General features: G+C 36.1%; 1 protein-coding gene across 1 annotated transcript; it reads right to left on the minus strand.

Moving 5' to 3' along the window:
• Positions 1-23,774: 23,774 nt before the first annotated feature.
• Positions 23,775-24,972, minus strand: LOC145797940 (uncharacterized). Its single transcript, XM_082885384.1, has 3 exons — positions 24,776-24,972; positions 24,164-24,286; positions 23,775-24,054 (listed from the first exon to the last, which is right to left on the minus strand). The coding sequence occupies exons 1-3, from the start codon at positions 24,970-24,972 to the stop codon at positions 23,775-23,777; spliced, it is 600 nt and encodes a 199-aa protein (XP_082741510.1).
• Positions 24,973-25,284: the final 312 nt, after the last annotated feature.

A 25,284-nucleotide genomic window follows, 5' to 3' on the forward strand; every position in this document is an offset into this window, starting at 1 on the left:
AAACAAAACTGAAAGTTAGAGGGATGGATCATTATACCACAAAAATCTCTGATTTTGCGAAATAACGGACAATGACTCTGACTAGCTTTGTGAGTGTAATTCCACTGCAAAACACAAAACAGCAGAGAAAAATGAAGAAAAAGCAGTAGTCAAATAACAATGTCATGATAAATCAACTCTAAGCCCATCCACCATACACAAGCACGATAGAAGCTAGAGAAAGGTTCCAAATGTAATTCCCAATACTGGTGAGTGGAAAAAAAAAGGAAATTTGATTGCTGTAGCTTTTGTCTATTTTCTGTAACGTGGAAAATTAGGCAGTGTTTGTCCATACCAAACTCATAAATTTGCAAGTTGCAACCAAGTTATAGAGGGCTATGGTTAGACACAGTTGTGTGGACAACAAACAAGAACAAAAATGACTCCAGGACAAATAGTTAGTAAGAAGATTCTCCAACAATGCTAAAGACGAATAGTTTAATTTCTGTAGGCATGGTGGTCATTCGGTATCAGCTATGTTATGGAAACCAGGTTTTGTTTCCGCAAAGTAAGACCCAGGATGAAGAATTTTAGCTTTAAGTATGAACCTTGATGCAGGTGGAATGAATTTATTCTTCCTAAACAAAAGAAAAATCAACCACATGCAGTTAATAAGCAGCCATGTTGCCATCCCTAGCCAAAAGTTCACATTACTTAAACTTAAAATACACTTAACGGATTGTCCTTCAAATTTACAAGGATTAATCCCAAAGACAATGGAATAATACAGGTAAGAGAACTCTAGCACCTCAGAAGAACATGTTGGGGTAGTGTGGAATCCTTAGAAGTACTGGACACTAACAACTCGACCGTGGATCAAGGGTACTTTAGAGTAAGGGTATGTTGGTATTTCCGCACTTATGACATGTTGCCATAATTTTTATGTATTTATAGTTAAGGGGGAACAGCTCTCTCTCTCCCTCTCTCTATATATCTTGTAAAATTTCTGAAACTATTGGACCATACATTAATACGGATGATACTTGAGACAGAGAGAGAGAGGGCATATTAATAAAAACTTTAATTAACAACGAAGGACTTCGACTAAGAAAACAAAAAACAGTGAGCATTTCTAGACATTGATCTAGACAGCAATTATTCCCACTAATTATCCACATGAAAAGCATGGTATATCACCAACCTGGACATCGGGGGGACAATAATTGCCATCTACAAATTTCCGATAACAACCAAAAGCCTCGGGTGACATCCATACAAGAAAGTCATCAAGCCACGAGGCAGCTGGCTTAGCAGTGTGGTTTGATTCAGGCATTAAAGATGCCCTTGAAATCTGCAGAAGACAGAAATAAAAATAAATTGTCCCAATAACTGATTGTATTGCTGAAAGATGAATGTAAAAGAAACTATTTACAGTTGCTGACTGACCCTCAAGAAAGGCTAGTGGAAATTACCCTTTAGAGAAGGAGATATAATGTGTACACAAGTTCTTAGTCATCAATCTCTTATATGATATTTACCACACACAAAAAATAAGAATAAAAGAACAAAAGTAAAAAAAACTATAGACTTCGTAGTGGAAACACAGAACCAATGATTTTCCTTTCTTCATAATTTTCTAACATTTCAGAAAAAAAGTGAGCATTTTGCACACATTGAAACCATTTTTTGATGCATGTTGTCACGTCAACAAGCAAACCATACACTTGTTAATAGTAGGAAGTCTCTTATACATCATACGTCAACACTATATGCACCAAAATAAGAAATAAAATTTTGAAGTATTGTATCATTGCACTATCGATGAGATATTATAAAAGAGGAAAAAAAAACCCTCGTGGAATTTCAAATATGCTGAATGTTGGTGCCAGCGCAATAGTGGCTAACACTAATTCTGGTACTTGGAGACTTTTTGAAAACTGCATAATGATCTTCATTTTGGTGTTCCACTTTAAAAATGCATTCAAATGCAAGTTTATGCTTCTTTTTTCCCAACCCAACCATATTGTCTCTTGCCAATCTTATCCATCACTAGAGCCCAGAAAAACACTAGACCTAGGATTACCCCCAAAGGAAGCCTTAAATACTTCAGGGGTAAAGACTCAATGAGACAACCATACCAGCAAACCAATCCCTATAAACTTTCTTTACAGAAATTAATCCTCACAATGGTACTTTTATCCAAATTCTCCTTAAGCCCCGTAACCAACTCAAACACTCTTAACAAGGAAGGCAAATAAACCATTTTAACTTCCTCACCAAAAGATAATGTTATCATCTGAAAACTAAAAGTGGAACATGGAAACATTATCCCTACATATCAAAAAGCCATCCACCAAACCCACCTTTTCCCTATCAACCAATCAGTTCAAAACATCAACCACTAATGTAAAAATAAATAGGGATACGATAACCCCTTGTCTAAGCCCCTAGTGGCTCTAAACAAATCCCCACTTCCATTAACTACTACCGAAAGATTCGAAGAAGAAAGAAAGTCCCTGATCCATTTCCTCCACCTATCTCCAAATTCGTTCTTCTCCATTGAAAAATCTAAAGACCCACAACTTTTAAAGAGGAAGGGCCACAACAATGTGCATGAATATGAAGAAATTATGGTTATGGGAGGAAAAAGTGATATGCCTATCTTGTCATGGAAATAGTGATGTCAAAAGTTTGTTACATTGAATTACGTGTTGAACTAATTAGAAAAGAACAAGTTATATCAAATGTTGCTACACCATGAGTTTTGAAAAAAGTTTGTAAGACATCATAGGAAAAAGGAAGCAAATAATAGAAGAAATATAATGATACAGACATAAGCATGTTCCAGAATGGGGTTTAGGTTCAGAAGATACAGTTCAAAGAACAACAAAATTTGTTTCAGTCTTGCAACTTTTCCAAGACCCAGGCTATTTCACTTCCAACATAAATCATGTTATATGTTGGATAAAATCATATGCACATCTAGGCATGTTAAGTAATACTTGAGATATTGAAGCAAAAATGTCAATATGACCTATTATATTACCTCACTCAAAAGAGAATTTGCATCACACTAGCTGATAGAACATAACTAGTTCGTATGTCTTGATTCCGAACTATAGAAAACAGTCTTTCACAAGTAGATCAGACAACTGTGTGATACCTAAACTTGTATTGATTGCATAGGAAAGAGACAACATTTAATATCCATCACCAATTGTAACAGTCAGAAAATCAGCTTGATACTTTCTTTGCATTAAGGCTCACTCAATCCTTAAGAGAGGGTAACCCTTATCAACTACTAAAATATGTATTGCCTACATCACATTTTCCAAGACATGTTTATTTTTCTTTTTCTTTTTTTCCTTTTTTTAACAAAACAATTATGCACCACATGGTTAAGGTTGTGTCTCATGCAAAACCATATAACATTCTACTGAAACAAAATGTATGTTTCCATTAGCCTGAAGTAGAAGAATCCCACTTCAAATAATACTGGACTCCATCAATCAAGAAGAAATAGAGTTCGACTTCCAGTCTGTGTATAAAATTAGCATCCATGCATTGAACCTGAGATCTCCACATTATAGAAAGTGGAATGGCTCCAATAAAGGAAGGTTAACAAACAATAAAATATACTTGAACGGATCCTACCAATCCTTGCAATAATTACATCAAGCAGGGTCTGAGCCTAAACATTATCATATATCATGTTCTACCTGGAGAAAGAAAATAAACTATAAATAAAAGGAACCAAAAACTGGTTGCAATTCTCACCATAAATTTCCATCTGTAAATGCAAATCTTCAGCCCTCTTTACTTTTTGGGAATTAGATATTCTCATAAGTAGACCATGGGACTATATATTAGTTAACACAATTTTGTTTAATAAGGCAGGGCAGTTAATAAGTAACGAAAAATAATTTTGGACTCTAAAAGATGGGTGGAAACTATTCCAGTCCCTCCTTGACATATTAATTGCCTTCCCTTCTGAAGTGTCTCTGTCCCATGAAGAGGCTTTGGTTTGTTTTCTTTATACCTTGTTCTTTCAAAAAATGGTGAAGGCAGAAAGAGGCCTCTGTGTGTTACATGCATGTATTCCAAAAGTCCAGTTCAAATCTTGTCTGACTGAATCATCTAACAAACAGGCAAACGTTACCCGTTTATGATATGAATCTGAGCAAGGAATCCCTTGGCAAACGTTACCAATTTATGATATTCACACCAATTAGCTTATATTATTTTACTATAAATTTTCTTTTACACATTACTCAGTTAAAATAAGTGTTTTTTTTATTTGTCCAGATTTTTTACTTTACATGTATCTAATAAAAAATTGGATATGCCAAACTTTAAAATATATATATATATATTAATAAAAACTTAACAAAGTAATTTTGTAACTTATAAGCAAAGAATTTATTTTTATATATAAAAATTTACAATGTCAAAATAAAAATAAAAACCTCGTTTAGATTTTTCGCTTTGGGTACAAAAATAAGAAAAAAATTAGTGGATATACAATGCTAGAGAAAAGTGAAAGCAATTAAAGGAATGTGAATATGACTGAGAACCGATGTTAATTTTGAATGAGAACAAATATCAGATATTCATTCTTTACTGTTACGGTTTTGAAATCAAAGCCCCAATGGCACAACTATCTTGGGTGGCTATAGATATTAATTTTGACTGATAAAAAAAATTAATAACAGATATTCAATAAGTGTTAGGGTTTTGAAATCAAAGCACCAATGGCACATTTAGATGAAGCTTAGAGTTAGCAACAAACCTGAACTACGGAAAAGAGTTCTCGGAAAAATTTGATTCCACTGGAAGGGAAGGGAAAAGACGATGACTAGGTCTTTGCTCACAAACCCATGGTGGAGACGTCCATAGAGTGAGAGCTTGTGAAGAAGATGTTGACATGGCTGCAGCCCGGATCGCCGACGAGGCTGGTGGTCCTCAGAAGCTTCGGCTATGGCGGAAGAGAAGAGGGAGGAGAAGAGCCAACAAGAGGGCCAAACATGACTGATTCAATTTTGTTCCCCCTTTTAACCGGCTACACCGGTTGCCTATTTGAGAGTTAAATTATTTAAATAATTTAGTTATGACCTGGTTATGAGATAATATGATATAAATAAATAATTGAATATAATTAAGTTATGAATTAATATGATAGTAGTTATGACTAATATGGTATTGATTATGACATAAAATCATATAAGTTCATAACTAAATGTATGGTACATCTAAATGTATCATAGCATCACCCTTAAGTGAGTATTTTGTATAAGAAGTGGAAATTTTGGGGCCCGAAATTTAGTCTAATTTTAGGGGCCAAAGCGATTGCTTTGTGACCTTATGGTCAGCTCTGATTTATTTAGACTAGTGAAGGATTTTCATGGATTATGTACGGAAATCGATGAAAATTTTTCATGATGCAAAGAATTAAATTGTGACACAGACCCTCATTTGTTGACTAAAAGGAGTTAATGAAATCTGTAGTGCTATGCTGTAACGCCCTCAAAATAATAACATTAACCCATCAATATAGACATGCAGGGATATATAAAAAGTTCCACATTCTTCCATTCATCAGAGTTTGATTACAAAAAAAGTATTACATGTTAACGACAAAAGCAAATGCCCTAAAGGCTTACAGCTTTCCAAGTTAACACTTGGTTACAACAAAAGAGTACTAACTCATTTACACATTAAACCCTTGGCTTGGGTATACATGTAATACATCAAAAGAAATAAGACAACAAAAGTGTGTCCGCCTCTAGCCTCCCAAGCTGTCCTTGGAGGTGGCATGCTACCTGTACCTGAAAATGATATTCCCATATAAGGTGAGCCACAGCCCAGTAGAGATATGCTAAACACAGTATGAGCAATGACTAAGACATTAGCAATTTGATAAATGTCCAATTTTCATAAACCAATTCATGATCCATTTCCATTTCTTATCAATTTCACAATTTCCATCAATGGCTTAGAACCTGGCCAACCACTTATATGAGACAAAGACTCATATTAAACATTTTCCATTTTTACAATAGATAAACACACAGGTTATATCAATATCTCAACAGATAAGCATACAAGCTGTGTCCACATTTCACAGATATGCATATTAGCTATATCAACAATTCCAATGACAAGCATAAGAGCTGTATCAACACTTCCAATGACAAGCATATGAGCTGTATCAACACATTATCTGACAAGCATATGAGCTGTATCAGTGGAGTCCATCCCCTATCTCCTCCCAAACAACATCCAGTTTAGAGGTCCATCCCATATCTTCCCCTAAACCGTGGAGTACATCCCCTATCTCCTCCCACACACACAATGCATATATACACAAAGGTCATATACACAATCAATCAATACATAACATTAATGTATTCTATCAACCGTCATACTCTATAACATATCCAATTGATTAGTTTTAGTTTGCCTAATCATCATGCATTGTCTACAACAATCAAAACTACCCTCCACCGGTAGCCCAAGCAATTATTTCTAAATAGATAATAAAAGCTCCAACAGATAAAATATCAATGTTTTCAGAAGTGGGCAATTAACAAATCCAATTCCACTATTCTACCATATAATGAGTCAATTTCATTATTTCCAACTCAATTCCAAATATCAACACTTTTCCCAAATTAATTATACCAATTAATTTACATAACGAATTAGGGCTTTCTCCCCCATTTTCCAATATTGACCCAATACCGCTACTTTGAAACCCAAAATACTCATTTTAGAATCAAAATAATAAAAACCCTCTTTGACATTTTGAAGCCCTAAGTCCCAAAATTTCCTAACTTCAACACTTTATCAAAATCACCAAAAATCTATGTTAAAGACCATAAACGTTAGTAGGAATCCCTACCTCAAATTCGGAGCCCAAGAGGAGAAGATGTAGAAAACTAAAATGCTCCAAACTCCAAGATTTTCGGATCAAAACGACGCCCTCGACGATCAACACAACTTCTACAAAGGCCGAAGAGAAGGAGGACACTCTAACTAGATCAAACCCTAGAGAGAAGGGAGTTTCTAGAGAGAGAGAGGCTCTCAAAGTAACTTTTTAGAAAGTAGGAGAGAGAGAGGAAGTGTAGAAAGTGATTCGAAAATGCCTAGCTGCCCTCTGTTATACGACATTCCCGCTCGAGCGGAAAACACAACGCTTGAGCGTCAAGAACAAAAATCTGGGCACGCTCGAGCGCAATAAGGCCCGCTCGAGTGCTAAGACACAAGAATAAAGCACATCCGCTCGAGCGCGAAAACCAGTCCGCTCGAGCGTAGATTTCCCCCTCCCAGAACTTATACCCAGGAAGTACTACCCGCTCGAGCGCCAACAAATCCGCTCGAGCGCCATCGCTCGAGCGTAAACAAACCCGCTCGAGTGCCACCGCTCGAGCGTAAACAAACCTGCTCGAGCACAAAAATCACATCTGCAGAAGTTTTACAGGAACCCGAAATACTGGAGGTGTGCAATACCCGCTCGAGCGCAAGAAGACCCGCTCGAGCAGACCGCCTAAAAACTGAACAACAAGGAATTGAAACCAAGGCCTAACCAACCTGTAACAACCCTGTTCAAAACATCCTAAAACTCAATCAAGTGGAATTAAAGGACGACAACAAGATAGATACCACTACCACTTCACGGAACCGAGTCCGGAATACAATAGAACAGTAAAGGGACAACCGGGATCGCTATATATGCAACAAATATTGTTTGCAAAAAAATTAATAATATAAAAATATATATATAGGAAACAATAGCTTGTGCTAATTATTTATCAAAATAAAATAAAAAATAAGCACATTCAAAGAGCTTTCTTTCAACAGTAATGAGTTCTTACACATTTTCAAAGACGACTCCAATCAGTTCATTGACCTGAAAAACATACCAATTACGATCATGAGTATATGAAATTCATTATTGATTTTAACATGCTATAAAAATAAATTTATAAAAAAATAAATCAATTAAAACTCCAAAATGTGATGTGGGGGGGAGTTAAATTGATTTATTTGAACTCTAGATTGTATTCTTTATTTAAGAGACATAAGTCTAAGTCTAACACCAGAAACTAATAAAATGTTAAATTAACAATTTTCATAAGACAAAAATGAAAGTGCTCTGTTATTTTCTTTTTTATGTCATGTATTTGCTAGCTACATCTGCTTTTGCAAGTATATGCTATAAACACATTGGTACTGAATATCAAGAACTACATAGTATATGAAAAACAATATCAAGTCATGATAAAAACTGAAACAATTCAGTAGCAAAAATATGCACTAGAGAAGTACTTTAGAGTACATGTTGGAATGTGTTCCACATCGCCTAAAGTTACCACATTTGTGTTGGTTATAAAGCACCCGTTTCCCTTTCCTTAATACTTGAGTTTTAAGGAGAAGTGTGAGCTGGACTTTCTAATTTGGTATCAAAGTTTGGTTGGGCCTATAATTGGTATGATAACTTGAAATTGCAGATATATATATATATATACATATATAGAGAAAGAGAGAGAGAGAGAGAGAGAGAGAGAGAGAGAGAGATATATTTTACAATGAAGTTTTAGAGTGTGGGCTGAGCTTTTCAATTGTATAGATGTAGTAATATTGCCTCATGGTAACTAAAAATTGTAGTGAAAGTCTCTGGATGGAGCAATGTGGATTTGACAAATGCGGTAGAAATGATTATCTGGAGTTTGATCTAATTTGGTAAGATAGACCCTTCGCATTGTTGTAAATTTGATCAATCAAAGAACTCTAAAGAAGCCAAGTTAAGCAATTTCAAGAAAATTGTTGGAGGGAGAGAGGGGATATGTACTTGTGATGATCTAACGGGACTGTTTGGGAAGTGAAATTTTAGCCTAATTTAGGTTAAAATCCACACAAAGATAAAATAGACTAAAAGGGAAAGTCTATAGTACATTTTGTTAAAAAAATGTACGGTACATAGAAAATCAATAGTTAAGATTGAACCACATAATTAAAAGTGACCTGCTAAATAGGCCACTTTTTATATTTATGAGCCAAAATCATATTTCTTCATAACTATAATCAAATTGATCATAATTTAGTAATAACCACATCTCATAACTAACACCATTTTGTTCATAACTAATATCACATATTTCATAACTACATCTCACAACCAATACCATTTTGTTCATAACTAATATCATATATTTTATAACCATAATCACATATCTTATAACCCTACCTCATGACCAACCCCTTTGAGTCATAGCCAACATCACATATCTCATAATCAACACCTTTTTTTCATAACCGATATCACATATCTCATAGCCACTAGTCACATATTTCATAACTAACATCCTTTTGCTTATAACCACAACACTTTGATCATAACCAATATCACATATCTCATAACTATTGATCACATATCTCATAACTATTACTCACACGAATCATAACCACATCTCATAACCAACCCCCTTGAGTCATAAGCAACATCACATATCTCATAGCCACTAGTCACGTATTTTATAACTAACAACCCTTTTGCTCATAACCAAACACCCTTTGACACCATTTTGCTCATAACCAAAATCATATATCTTATAATCACTAATCAAATACCTCATAACCATTACCCACATATCTCACAACCAAAATCACATATATCATAGCTACTAATCACATATCTCATAACCACACCGCTTTGATTATAACCAACATTACATATCTCATAACCACTAATCACATATCTCATAACCAAACACCCTTTGACTTATAACTACACCACTCTACTCATAACCAAAATCACATATCTAATAATCACTAATTATGGCCTTGTTTGACATATATTAAAAAAATCACTATCCTATTTAAGTCACATCATCTTATTTAAGTCACATCATCTCTCTACCACATCACTTCAAACTCAACCCATATTTCATAAAAAGCCAAAAAATGCATTTATTTAGAACATCCCAAACCACGCCTATATATTTCATAACCTTTACCCACTTATGTCATAACCACATCTCATAACCATCACCATTTGCCTCATAACCAACATCACATATATGATAACTACTAATCACATATCTCATAACCATTACTCACATATAGAGGTGTAAATTTGGCCTACGAGCTCGCGGCACACCCCAAGTCCAGTCGCGCCCTAGGTGGACTCAATCAGGTTTGAGCCAAAGCCCAACCTAAGACCCTGGGCTGTGTGTTTTAGAGCCTAGCCCGACTTTGGTGTGCTATAGAGTGTGATCCATCTTGTGAGCTTGACCCAAAATTTTTTTCCCTATATGGCCTGACCCAACCCCAATGACTTCTTGCCTCCTGTTAGTGCAACGGTCAAAAAATTTTTAAATTTTTTTTTGAAACAGTCATATAGCCGTTAATTCCACCAACAACCAATTTTATTTTATTTATATATATATATATATATATATAAATTAACCCCTCCCTCCCAAGTTCTATAAATACCACCCATCTTTGATTTTATTTTTCACAAACAAATCTGTCTCTCAAGCTCTCATTATCTCCGAACTCTCAACTCTCTCAATTAATTTTGAAGTGTCATCCTTAAGTGACAATTGTAATTGATCACTTATCTCTATTTTAGATTTATTTTTAGTCATAGTATCTTCTTCATTAAATATAATAGAAATAGTAATATACAAAAGATATAGTTTTAAGATATCTATATACACTTATAGACACACACACACACACACACACACACACACACACACACAATATATATATATATATATATATAATTTAACTAAATTCTAATAAAAAATATGTTGAAAAAAATTATCTATGATGTGATTTTATTTTGTTCTACTAAATAATTTTTCTTCTAAATTTTTTTCCCCAACTTTTCTTCGTATTTTTCTCTACTCTATTTTCTTTTCCTTGATTTGTCCTAGTTGTGCCTGAGCTCTCTCTATTTCTTACTCAGACTTCTCTATTTCGCTGAAATTATTGAACGACCATTGTTGATAGTTCTTCCTCACTGGATTCTTCCTCTCTCTATTCCTGTGTCTCTGTAATAGATCCTTGAACTTGTCAATACTCTCTTTGTCTATTTCAACACTATTCATTATGGTGATATTTCTCTATCTAGTAAATGCATCTATCTCAAAACTCTAGCTCTTTCACATTAATATGTCATACATGCACAAACCTTTGGTCATAGTTATGATTTGAAAGGTTTTGTTATCATCAATTTGTACATGTGTTATAGAACTGTTGAAAAATGAATATTACGCATTTTGTTGTACTGTTCTACTATCTCAATCCTCTTCATCCCTCAAGCGTCTCTCTTACGCTTTACTGTTATTGTAGACATCTCCAATGTTCCATATCAGAAACAAAAGCACCTTTGAAGTCATTTTCACAGGCGATAAGTCCGTTCAGTCTCTCTTTCTCATATTCCCTTTCCTCTCGCTCTATAAGCTAATCTTCTTTAACTCTCATTTTCTGGTCCATAGCTTTAAGTCGTTGATTAAATTATTTAATGATTGTCATTACATTTTGTTTTCTCTATATTATGAGAGATCCCGATTAGTGATTCTAAGATTTTTAGTGATTTGTTTAGTCATTTTGTGATAATTGTTATGAAACTTTGTTGTTTGATTACAATATTTGTGTTTTATAAAAAATTTGGATATTTTTGCTACATCAATTAGCTGTGTTGTTACACATTTTGTGATTGATGTTATGAAATTTTTTGGGTTGGTTATGACATTTGTGATTTGTAAAAATTTTGATTATTTTTATTATGGCAATTAGTGGTGCAGTTATGCATTTTGCAGTTGATGTTATTAAATTTTGTGAGTTGGTTACGACATTTGTGGTTTTTAAAATTTTTAGATGTTTTTGTTACACCAATTAGTGGATAGTTACATAATTTTTGGTGAATGTTACGAAATTTTGGGAATTAGTTACAACATTTGTGATTTTCTATAATTTTAAACAATTTTGTTACGCGAATTAGTGATGGCGTTATGTATTTTGTGTTTTATATCACAAAACTTTGTGACTTGATTATGACATTTGTGGTTTCTAAAATTTTAAATATTTTTATTACGCCAATTAATGATGTGATTATACATTTTGTAGTATAATGTATACTACAAAATAGAGAGAGAGAGAGAGAGAGAGAGAGAGAGAGAGAGTAATTTCTGGACTTGGGGTGTGTCGCGAGCTCGTGGGCCAATTTTACACCCCTATATGTGAGTAATGGTTATGAGATATGTGATTAGTGGTTATGATATATGTGATGTTGGTTATGAGGCAAATGGTGTTGGTTATGACATAAGTGGGTAAAAGTTATGAAATATATGATTAGTGATTATTAGATATGTAATTTTGGTTATGAGCAGAGTGATGTAGTTATAAGTCAAAGGGTGTTTGGTTATGAGATATGTGATTAGTGGTTATGAGAAATGTAATGTTGGTTATGATTAAAGTGGTGTGGTTATGAGATATGTGATTAGTAGTTATGATATGTGTGATGTTGGTTATGAGATATGTGGGTAATGGTTATGAGATATTTGATCAGTGATTATAAGATATATGATTTTGGTTATGAGCAAAGGGTGTTTGGTTATGCTATATGTGTTAGTGGTTATGAGATATGAGATATTGGTTATGAGATCTGTGATGTTGGTTATGACTCAAAGGGGCTGGTTATGAGATGTGGTTATGGTTCATGTGGGTAATAATTATAAGATATGTGATCAATGGTTATGAGATATGTGATATTAGTTATGAAAAAATTAGTGTGGTTATGAGCAAAATAGTATTAGTTATGAGATATGTGACTAGTTGTTATGAGATATGTGATGTTGGTTATGAAAAAAAAAGGTGTTGGTTATGAGATATGTGATGTTGGTTATGACTCAAAAGAGTTGGTTATGAGATGTTGTTATGAGATATGTGATTATGGTTATGAAATATGTGATATTAGTTACGAACAAAATGGTGTTGATTATGAGATGTGGTTATGAAATATGTGATATTAATTATGAACAAAATGGTGTTAGTTATGAGATGTGGTTATCACTAAGTTATGATCAATTTGATTATAGTTATGAAGAAATATGATTTTGGCTCATAAATATAAAAAGTAACTTGTTTAGCAGGTCACTTTTAATGATGTGGCTCAATCTTAGCCATTGATTTTCTATGTACCGTACATTTTTTTAACAAAATGTACTATAGACTTCCAGCAACGGGCACTCTACCTGTGGCTTTGAGAGTTACAACCCTAGCCAATGGGCCAAACAATTTGGCCTCATCCAAAGCATTCCTCTTCCTTATGTCCATCCTACTATTCATGAGTATGTGAATGCCAGGGTCCAGATCACTGAGCAGCCTTCTACTTACGCAATTCTGATAGAGAACGAAAAGCATTTGCACAAGCCTAGTTTTTTTTGCCTTTGTGGTCAATCCCAGCGCTAGCAATAGGTTTAAGGACTGGTGGACTATTCTTAGTGCAGTCATATTCCACAAGTCACTAGAGTAATATTTATCCTGCCTTTCCCTTTCCCATCGACAGAGTCAAATTTGTAAGTTACTCATGCTCTTTTTTTTTTTTCATTTTTTTTCATCGGCTCTTTTATTTATGTTTATAGTCTTTTATTTCTTAATCAGCTGATACTCTTAGAGAGCTTGGTGCCGCTAATATCCCTTACCCACTACCTCTTTTGTTGGCTCAAACCTCTGGTAAAGCAAAGGACAAGACTCCCAAGGTCTATGCCAAGAAGCCTAAAAGAAGGAGGAACCCCTTGGATGACTCCTTCATGGCTTCTACTTTTATGACTTATGATGCAAAAACTGAGAGGAGGAAAACCAAGCAGAATCCTTTTCATTCCAAGGCACCAACTACTTCAAAGGAGGCTAGCAAAACTGGCCCAGGCACAGAGACTGGCCAAGGTCCTGATGTGGATGACCTCACCCTTGAAGTGCAAAAATTTGTCCTTGACGACCTGTCCTTGCTAGAGCAAGCACTGGTCTATAAGGCTCTTTCTTCCTCAACAGCTCATGTGGACACTTCCAAGAAAGCCCCTTCGTCTGATGAGGACAATGTTCCTATCATTTCCCTTCTTGCAAAGTCTACCAAGAAGGCCAAAATCCCTCATGTCTATATTTTTTCTTTCTTTCTCTCTTTTTTCTTTTTGCTTAGTTCACCGTTTAAACTCCTTCCTCTTTTTCCTTTTTAGTCGAAGAAGAGAAAGTTGCTGATGACTGAGGATACCAGCAGTCCTTCTAGGGATTTTGCTCCTCCATCTTCTAACTTAAACCCCCAACAAAAGGATGCATTTGTCTTTTATAGATAGTTGCCAAGTTGCCACATTATGCTGCAACTGCTGTGCTTGTTCCTCCTCTGCAATTCGTTCCTCTTGGGGATGATGAGGTCAGAGCCTACCACTACTCTAGCTCTGAGTCTTCAAGTAATGATAATGCAGCCCTCCAACTTAATCGACAGAGGTTCCGTCAACAAGATGGTGCTTCATCGTCGATAGCTGGGGCTATGGTTGGGGTTGGGGCTGGTGCTGAAGCTGAAATACAGAGCCCAAAAGAGAAAACTCCCCATTGCAGCCTTGAGACTGAAGATCTCCCTTTTGAGGCTAGGCTTGAAGATTGCTCTATTGATTCTGCAAGGCAAGCCTTCAATGTAACACCAACCACTGCTTCTGAGCAACGTATGGCAGACTCTGTTGAGTTAACCCCTGAATCAAATCAACCTGCCACCCCATTTCCTCCAAAGCATATCTTGCCACACCCAGGTGTGTTTCTTTACAATTTCCTTATCTCTTGCCTTTCCTATTCATTGTTTTCTTACTTTTCCCCTTTCATTTTGGGACATGTATAACTGCTGGCTTTGAGATCATTCCTAAGCTTGTTTCTAGAGCTCCTACTATAACTCTTCCTGTACAATCCATGCCAGAACAACATGAAGGTATTTCCTACCTTATTTATGTCATATGTTTCCACATGTTTATTTCCTTTTTCCATCAACCATTTTGTACTTAATTTATTTTCTAGTCTTGTTTTTTCAGGCCTTACTATTAATGGTCACTCTCCTAGGATAGAGCAACCTCTATCCCCTCATCCTGTCACCACTGCTTCTCCTACTGAGGTGAGGGTAGCCCTCGCCCCTAAAATGGAGGTTTATACTCCCTAGGCTGTGACGCCCCAAATTTTGATAATATAATACAACGATGCACCGGGGTTTAACTAGAGGATACACATCATTTTTAAGCACAAAATACAAATAATTACACTAAAATAAAATATTAATAATAGTTACAGATAAAATTCTTCAACTCTTTAAATACATATCGGTTCCTTGATACAAAAAGATTATCCAAAATACAGGAAGTATAAAATCTAATTTCTAAGGCAGCCACTGTTCCACAAAGCTTTTAGGGATTCTGTTCTTGGTGTAAAACTCGCCTTCACCTGGCATAAAACGCCATGAGCTTGGAATGCCCAGTAAACACACACACCCCGACCCTTTTCCCATTCCAAATACACAAGAACATAACGGCATGATCATAACATACAATGAAAGCAATAATTAAGCAGAGCTTATAATTAAATTTCAATTCTCATGAATAATAGTCAATTGTAGTTAGTTCTAGGCTACTCCCCGTGGAAAGTCGTTCCTACCCAACCACTAACTCTAGCCACGGGCAATTCTGACTCCCCCTTGGTTAATACAATACCAATGCGTTGCTTACCGCATAACCACCAGTGCGTCACTTACCGCACAATTACCAATGATGCCCACGCACCTAGGTTACATACCCAAGTGGTGACATCACGGTCTGCCCCAAGGAAACGGGCTTCCAGGGATACTCTTCCTGTGTGAGGCCCTCACTGCCACCCTTATGCCTCCCATTTCCGTTAAGCAGCCAGAATACCTCCTGTGCCATGTTAGGGTTCGAAAACACACTTGCACAAGACTTCACAAAAATGGAATGCATTCCACTATATCATACTCTTGAATCCATCGTTCATTATCTCATAAAATTTAATACAATGATCGCAACCCATTACCGTCCCATTTGATTTCCCCTTTATTAAGTGCATTATGTTCTCAGTTATAGCAAAGCATGATCAATATAATTACGAATCCAAACTAAACAAAAAGTAATTTATTCATGGTAAAGAAAATTTACAATTTATCATAGATTACATATCGAGACTAAAACATTCAAGAAACATAGAATATAAGAGTTGCAAACCAAATAAGAGCATATTAACATAAATTTCCAGATATCCAGATTTGAACCAGTTTGAAAATAATGATGAAAAAAATACTTTTATTGGCCCTAAGTACCTGGCCTCATGTGAGTTTGTAGATAAATAAGTCTAGTTTCAAACTCAATTTACGAAAGTAGGATAGGTATTTTATATTTTAAGATAATTCAGAATTACCAAGATCTGTCCAGATTCGTTGATCGTTACGCAAATCGGTTTTTCTCTCAAACCCCTCACTCTCTTGAGTTCAAACAAATTTTAGTTAAAATATAACACCAAGATTAAGATTTTGACATAAAATTGGGCACAAGATTAATTTTCTGGATTTTTCTAAAAATAGATAAAGTTGATTGTTTTTCTGGTTCTGTGAGTAACAAACTTAGAAAAATTGTTTAGGTTATAAAAACGCATCCTTAGGACCTACAAAAATTACCACATACTCTAGACATACCAAATATTGTACCTTAAAAACAGATTTTGAGTTTATGAAGTTTTGATAGGAAAATAAATTCAAGAGAGGGAAAAGATTTGCTGCTGGAAATTTAAGAAAGAAAGAGAAGCACACCATTTCTTGATTAATACACCATTATACAAGAGTGTAGGCCTAGACTACAACAAATATATACACATAGCATGTATTAGGAGGGGAAAAACAAGTGGTAAGAGAACTTGAGAGAAGAGATGTTGTATGTTTACCTTTGTTGTACAAAACTAACACAATTCTTCTTCTTTTTCTCCTCTTCTCTCTCCCTCTCTCCCTCTCTCTTTTTTTTCCAAGATCACTCTCTCTGACTCCTCTAGTGAATGGCTGAAAATGTATATAATGAGGGGGGAGAAGTGTGCATATATATATATAGAGAGAAAAGATTGGGAATGTTTCTTAGGGACCAAGTTTTATAAGTGCATATTGTCAAAGTTGCCATTATGGCCCTTTTCATCCATTACATGGTCAACAACTTGGGCTCCAAGACACACACACACACACACACACACATATATATATATATAAGATATTTTTATTTATAACATAATATAATAGCCACAAGTACATTAGTTAATAAAATATTACAATTAAGGGTTGAAATGAAATAAAATAAAAGTATATAGGGACTAAGTCTAAATTTATGAAACCTTGATATTTAGCATACAATATACTAGCCTTAGAAAATAGTTAAAATAATAAATTTGGATCCTGTTAAATTAAAGCGCAAACAAAGGCGAGAAACCGAGCAAAAACGGCATTACCGGGAATTAAAATTTTAGAGTGATTAATATATAATGATAGGGTCTAATAACTAATAATATGGTTTTAAAGGTGATTATTAATCTACGGGATCGATTAGGGTTTACTCTAATTAATCCGCGATGCTTCCCGATTCTAGGGTTTAAAATGCAATTAAGCAAAAATTCAAGGGCTTTATTGAAATAAACCCAAGGTTACGGATTTAATGGTAATTACAAAAATTAGGGTCTCTACAACCTATCCCCCTTAAACAAATTTTGTCCTCGAAATTTTAAATCATCGAAAAGTTGTGGATAATTTACCCGCATTGCATCATTGTGCTTCCAAGTAGATTCTGACAACGTATTTTAATCGCAAAAATTTTAAACTACCCGTTGTATAGGTAATGATGTCGTTGCTTCATTGTGAAAACCCCTGTTGCCAATTTCTGATGTGGTAGTCCATGTACTCACTATGAATGTATCCTGATGATCGTTTTCTCGATTTGTGGTGTCATTACGTTCGTTGATTTGTGATAACCGGGGAAGTTGGTCTATGCCCCTTAAACAATAAAAGCGTCCCAATGAATGTGTAACCCATCTCATTCTTCTAGTTGTCATCGATCACGATTGGTGTACAAACAGTCATTCTGTGCCCAAGATGATTTTATATTTGGACCTATTCATGCCTTGGAGATTGAAAATCAAACGCATAAACAATTCTTAAAGGTTTGCATCCACATAGTAAAGACGAAAGAATACGATGAATAAAGCATGTACTCAAGAGTTCTAAAACTATATTCACAAAAGGAAATTTACATCGTCTATATATATTTTACAAAAGGTCAGCCAAAAGAGTTATAACTAATATCCTAGTTATATTTTTCCTAAGTTAGCCATGGCTCGTACTGTGGTTCCTTGCGGTTCCTTGGGTTCATATGTGGTGCACTGCTCTTCCTCAAGATACTGCTTAGTGAGATGTTCATTTTCTTCTCCTTGCAGTGCAAATATTCTTCCTGTTGGCCTTTGATTGTTAACCGGCCCAGATTTCTGATTGTTCTCTGCCTTGTAATTTTGTTGCCTAGCAACTCCCGATTTAGTTACCCATGGTTGCTGCCCGCCAATAACCTGCGTATTTGCTCTTGAGCGCTCTCCTCGATTTTCGGCCAGTTGGGGGCATTCAAACCTCCTGTGTCCCATCTGTTGACAATGATAGCACTGGATCAACCCAGCTGGCCTTTGTCTGAAAACTCTCCTTTAAATTTTGCTGCTGCGATTGTTGGGGTTGTTGGGGTTCCCTAGAATATGGCTTCCGTGCTGCATGCCTTCGACTATTTCTTTCGAGTCCCACATTGGAATGATTATTTTCTTTCCTCAAACTCCGAATCCTCTTGGAATCTACCACCTCCCGTTCTGAATCAAGTGCTGTGTCAACTACATCTGCAAAAGTGGGAAGTCGCATGGGCAAAACTCTTCCTCAAATTGTAGGGTCTAGACCCCATTCAAATTTTCATGCTTTGTCTTCATCGTTTTCTACGTATCGAGTCGCATAACGCGCCAACTCCTCGAACTTTGCCACGTATTGGGTCACCGTCATTGCGCCTTGTTCTAGGTTCAGAAATTCATGAATTCTTTCTTGTTTGACTGTGTTTGGAAAGTACTTCCTAAAAAATAACTCCTTATACTGCGCCCACGTCATTGCGGTAATGTCCCTGGACTCCCGAATCAAGGCCCACCAATGGTCTGCTTCCCCTTCTAGTTGGTAAACTGCTAGATCAATCCTATCAATGTGTTCAGTTATTCCCATCGTGTTGAACATCTTTTCAATTTGTCGAATCCAATTTTTAGCAATTTTAGGATCAGGTTCGCCAATGAAGATCGGCGGTCTCTGTTTGCGAAACTCGGAGAATAGATGTGTCCTCTCATTCTGACGCGTTTTCCTCAGCCTTCCTAATTCTTCCAAAATTTGATTTCCAACATTCTCAGGTAAGTTGGCAGCGGATGTAGGCACATGATCGTGATTGTTGACCCTAGGTGTCGCATTCTTGTTTATATTGGCATCATCATTGTGGTTGGTGGCGTTGTTGTTGCCTACGTATTTGTTTGCTCTTGTATGGTTCACCATCTGCCAAATGCGCAGTTCAGTGCAGGTTAGGGTTTTGTTAATGCGGTTAGTCAAGGAAATTACTAAAGTGAAATGCTCTACTCGAAACATAATCCAAGTAACACTTAATAAGCACCTAACGTAGTCTTACTCAACCATGGACTCCATCACCACTCTCGATCGCTCTAGGCAACTTCATGTTTCGGTTCGCTGATTGAATCTAACCTTTCCTTTCTTTATTATGAAATTCTAGTTCCACTACCCTTGTCTAAAAGGCTTTCTTCAGCACCTGGTACCAATAGTAGAATCGTCGACGCCCGACTACATGCTTTCACGAATTGACATTGCCATGCCCGAAATTCGAAGAAACGTCCTAGGGTTGGTTGAGAAAATTTTAATTTTTTTGACATCTTCTAGTTTCTAGACTAAGTAGTGTTATCATAATGTAATATAGTCGGTAGCAAGGTTGTTTCTAATTGCAAGTCGGAACGCGTGGGTAAGGGTTGAACCTTAGCTCTGATACCAAGTTGTGACGCCCCAAATTTTGATAATATAATACAACGATGCACCGGGGTTTAACTAGAGGATACACATCATTTTTAAGCACAAAATACAAATAATTACACTAAAATAAAATATTAATAATAGTTACAGATAAAATTCTTCAACTCTTTAAATACATATCGGTTCCTTGATACAAAAAGATTATCCAAAATACAGGAAGTATACAATCTAATTTTTAAGGCAGCCACTATTCCACAAAGCTTTTAGGGATTCTGTTCTTGGTGTAAAACTCGCCTTCACCTGGCATAAAACGCCATGAGCTTGGAATGCCCAGTAAACACACACACCCCGACCCTTTTCCCATTCCAAATACACAAGAACATAACGGCATGATCATAACATACAATGAAAGCAATAATTAAGCAGAGCTTATAATTAAATTTTAGTTCTCATGAATAACAGTCAATTGTAGTTAGTTCTAGGCAACTCCCCGTGGAATGCCGTTCCTACCCAACCACTAACTCTGGCCACGGGCAATTCTGACTCCCCCTTGGTTAATACAATACCAATGCGTCGCTTACCGCATAACCACCAGTGTGTCACTTACCGCACAATTACCAATGATGCCCACGCACCTAGGTTACATACCCAAGTGGTGACATCACGGTCTGCCCCAAGGAAACGGGCTTCCAGGGATACTCTTCCTGTGTGAGGCCCTCACTGCCTCCCATTTCCGTTAAGCAGCCAGAATACCTCCCGTGCCATGTTAGGGTTCGGAAACACACTTGCACAAGACTTCACAAAAATGGAATACATTCCACTATATCATACTCTTGAATCCATCGTTCATTATCTCATAAAATTTAATACAATGATCGCAACCCATTACCGTCCCATTTGATTTCCCCTTTATTAAGTGCATTATGTTCTCAGTTATAGCAAAGCATGGTCAATATAATTACGAATCCAAACTAAACAACAAGTAATTTACTCATGGTAAAGAAAATTTACAATTTATCATAGATTACATATCGAGACTAAAACATTCAAGAAACATAGAATATAAGAGTTGCAAACCAAATAAGAGCATATTAACATAAATTTCCAGATTTCCAGATTTGAACCAGTTTGAAAATAATGATGAAAAAAATACTTTTATTAGCCCTAAGTACCTGGCCTCATGTGAGTTTGTAGATAAATAAGTTTAGTTTCAAACTCAATTTACGAAAGTAGGATAGGTATTTTATATTTTAAGATAATTCAGAATTACCAAGATCTGTCCAGATTCGTTGATCGTTACGCAAATCGGTTTTTCTCTCAAACCCCTCACTCTCTTGAGTTCAAACAAATTTTAGTTAAAATATAACACCAAGATTAAGATTTTGACATAAAATTGGGCTCAAGATTAATTTTCTGGAATTTTCTAAAAATAGATAAAGTTGATTGTTTTTCTGGTTCTGTGAGTAACAAACTTAGAAAAATTGTTTAGGTTATAAAAACGCATCCTTAGGACCTACAAAAATTACCACATACTCTAGACATACCAAATATTGTACCATAAAAACAGATTTTGAGTTTATGAAGTTTTGATAGGAAAATAAATTCAAGAGAGGGAAAAGATTTGCTGCTGGAAATTTTAGAAAGAAAGAGAAGCACACCATTTCTTGATTAATACACCATTATACAAGAGTGTAGGCCTAGACTACAGCAAATATATACACATAGCATGTATTAGGAGGGGAAAAACAAGTGGTAAGAGAACTTGAGAGAAGAGATGTTGTATGTTTACCTTTGTTGTACAAAACTAACACAATTCTTCTTCTTTTTCTCCCCTTCTCTCTCCCTCTCTCCCTCTCTCTTTTTTTTCCAAGATCACTCCCTCTCACTCCTCTAGTGAATGGCTGAAAATGTATATAATGAGGGGGGAGAAGTGTGCATATATATATATATATAGAGAGAGAAAAGATTGGGAATGTTTCTTAGGGACCAAGTTTTATAATTGCATATTGTCAAAGTTGCCATTATGGCCCTTTTCATCCGTTACATGGTCAACAACTTGGGCTCCAAGACACACACACACACACACACACACACATATATATATATATATAAGATATTTTTATTTACAACATAATATAATAGCCACAAGTACATTAATTAATAAAATATTACAATTAAGGATTGAAATGAAATAAAATAAAAGTATATAGGGACTAAGTCTAAATTTATGAAACCTTGATATTTAGCATACAATATACTAGCCTTAGAAAATAGTTAAAATAATAAATTTGGATCCTGTTAAATTAAAGCGCAAACAAAGGCGAGAAACCGAGCAAAAACGGCATTACCGGGAATTAAAATTTTAGAGTGATTAATATATAATGATAGGGTCTAATAACTAATAATATGGTTTTAAAGGTGATTATTAATCTACGGGATCGATTAGGGTTTACTCGAATTAATCCGCGATGCTTCCCGATTCTAGGGTTTAAAGTGCAATTAAGCAAAAATTCAAGGGCTTTATTGAAATAAACCCAAGGTTAGGGATTTAATGGTAATTACAAAAATTAGGGTCTCTACATAGGCTACCACTCTTCGAGCCTTGCCTTATCCTCCTATGGAGGTATCACTATTCTTCTCTTTCTTTTGATTTTTCTTTCACCTTAAATGTCCTAACCCCTTGTTATATATATATATATATATATGTAGGCTGGTACTTCTCCAATAGCCTCAACTCTTGGCCTATTCAGCAAGCCAGTGCCTTTCAGCTGTCAGTTGCCAGTACTACTTATGAGGAAAGGTTTATGAACCTCTCCTCCTCTGAACAACAGGAAGTTGACTAGTTCTTTCTGTTACTAAGCTTCCCTTTTGAAGATCTTATCTCACTATGGCTGAAGAACTTCTTAGTGAGTTTCAAAGCTTTGTGCCTTTAACAGGAAGGCTCTTAGATCCTGATCAATTCTACATCTTTCAAGACTTTATGGGTCAGCTTCCTCAACACATTTGCTCCATGGTACAGTTTAAAGCTGAGACTAAGGCTGCTAATGTTAGGATGGCCTCTGTGAGGCAAGTCTCCTACACTCTAGCCAGTGCTTCTGCTAGAACCCAAGCCATTTCCAGGGCTAGTGAATCCATCGATGCAAGGAAGACTGCTATTCTGGCTCAAATTCAACAGCACCAGGTAGAATTGGCCGTAACTAAGGTTCAACAAGATGCTTTGATAGGGGGAACAAAGCCATATCAATCAACAGATGAACCAGCTCCTGGCTTAGGATGGCCCAGCTGCCCTTAAGGGAATCTTTTCCAGGTTAAGGCAAAAAGGAGAGCCATTTTGTCTTCCTGGGCCTGTTTTGTGACTGCTCTACAGGGGGACTAAGACCCCCCCCCCCCCTTTTTTTTTGGACTAGACAGTGAAATATACATGGACCCCACTTGAATATTATTAATGAAATCATTTTTTTATTTTATTTTACCCATGCTTGATGCTTTCCCACATGGTTAGATAACATTTCTTTAAATACTTTCCATTTATAACTCTCCTGTGTGGGACTCCCTCTATAGATGCAAGATTATAAGCTCCTCCCTTGAGAACCTTGTAAATCTTGAATAACCCTTCCCAATTTAGAGGCCACTTTCTAAAATTTGGATCTTTGCTTCCCAAGGGGAGTATGGTTTTTCATACTAAATCTCCTTCTGAAAATACTTTAGTCTTCACTCTTTTATTAGGAGTTCTTTCAACTTTCCTTTTCTGAGCCAAAAGATGGTGGTAGGCCATAACTCTTCTTTCTTCCAGATCTTGTAACTCCATCATCATGGCCTCAGCATACTCATCGACAGGGATGTCATAGTGCAAGGCCACTCTACTGGATAGGACTGTTACTTCTAAGGGCAATACTGCATCATGGCCATATACCAATTCATAGGGGGTAGTCCCAATACTATTTTTCTTGGAGTTCCTATAAGCCCATAATACATTAGATAACCAATTATGCCAATCTCTAGGGCTCTCTTTTACGATCATTTTCAACATATTTTTTATTATTTTGTTGGTGGAACTCAGCTTGCCCATTGGCTTGAGCATAGTAAGGTTTGAGGATTTGAATGCCATATTCTTTGGCGAACTCCTTGATTTCATCCCCATTACACATGGTGGCTTGATCCACTGTGATTGACTGAGGTAAGCCAAACCTATGTATTATGCACTTTTTCACAAAATCAATTACATGGCTTTGGGTCAGCATTCTTAGCGACACTGTTTCTACCCATTTGGTGAAGTAATTCGTAACCACTAAAATGTAAGAATGCTACTTTGAGGAAGGGGGAAATTTTTTCCCAATCAGGTCCATTGCCCATCCTCTGAAAGGCTAGGGTTTTACCACAGAATGCAATACAACTGCTGGCACTCTCTACAGACTGCCATACTTCTAGCATGCTTGACATCCCTTGAAATAAGCTATGCAGTCTTTTCTTACTATCGGTCAGAAATAACCATATCTACTGACCATTCATCTCATCTTCTCTCTAGCCTGATGAGCATCACATATACCCTCATGCACTTCAGTTATTACCTTCATTTGCTTATCCTGGCCTATGCATATTAATATCATGCCATCATGGGCCCTTTTAAACAAATCATTCCCCATGATACAATAATTCAAGGCCTGATACTTAACTTGCCTGCCAACCATTTCTCTAAGTTTTCTCAAATATTTAATCAAAGGGTATCTCCAATCCTCCTTTGCCACTTCTACGTGCATTATTGGTAAGAAATTTTTCTGTTGATCCTTTAATCTAGAGAAACTTCTCCTCTGAATCCTGATTATTCTTTCTTGGCTTCCCTTTGGAATTCGCACTCCTGAAGCTGCCTGGGCCATTTCGTTGGCCTACTTATTTTCTATCTGAAACATGTACTAAAAACTTACATGGCTGAAAAAGCTTATCAACCACTTGACCTCAACCATATATTATTCTAGGGCTTTGTTAGCACACCTATACTCCCTTTTAATTTGCTTAATGACCAATTGTGAATCCCCAAATACTTGAAGGCTAGTAATTCTGAGTTCTATGGCCAATTCTAGACCTATGGCCAAGGCTTCATATTCAGCCTAATTATTAGACCTGGTGAATTGTTCATCTAATTGGTGTGAGAACTGATGAACTTGGCCACTAGGTACTACAAACACAAC

This window comes from Camellia sinensis, chromosome 8 (assembly GCF_055761805.1).
Source record: "Camellia sinensis isolate YWXY chromosome 8, ASM5576180v1, whole genome shotgun sequence".
NCBI classification, from domain to species: Eukaryota; Viridiplantae; Streptophyta; class Magnoliopsida; order Ericales; family Theaceae; genus Camellia; species Camellia sinensis.

Excerpts from the sequence above, each read along its gene's own strand:
- LOC145797940 (XM_082885384.1), bottom strand. The coding sequence starts at position 24,972 with ATGGCCCAGGCAGCTTCAGGAGTGCGAATTCCAAAGGGAAGCCAAGAA. Across the intron at positions 24,287-24,775 it reads CTTAGAGAAATGGTTGGCAG|GTTTGGCTTACCTCAGTCAA; the intron begins GCAAGTTAAGTA and ends CATAATACATAG. Across the intron at positions 24,055-24,163 it reads TACTATGCTCAAGCCAATGG|GAACTCCAAGAAAAATAGTA; the intron begins GCAAGCTGAGTT and ends ATGGGCTTATAG.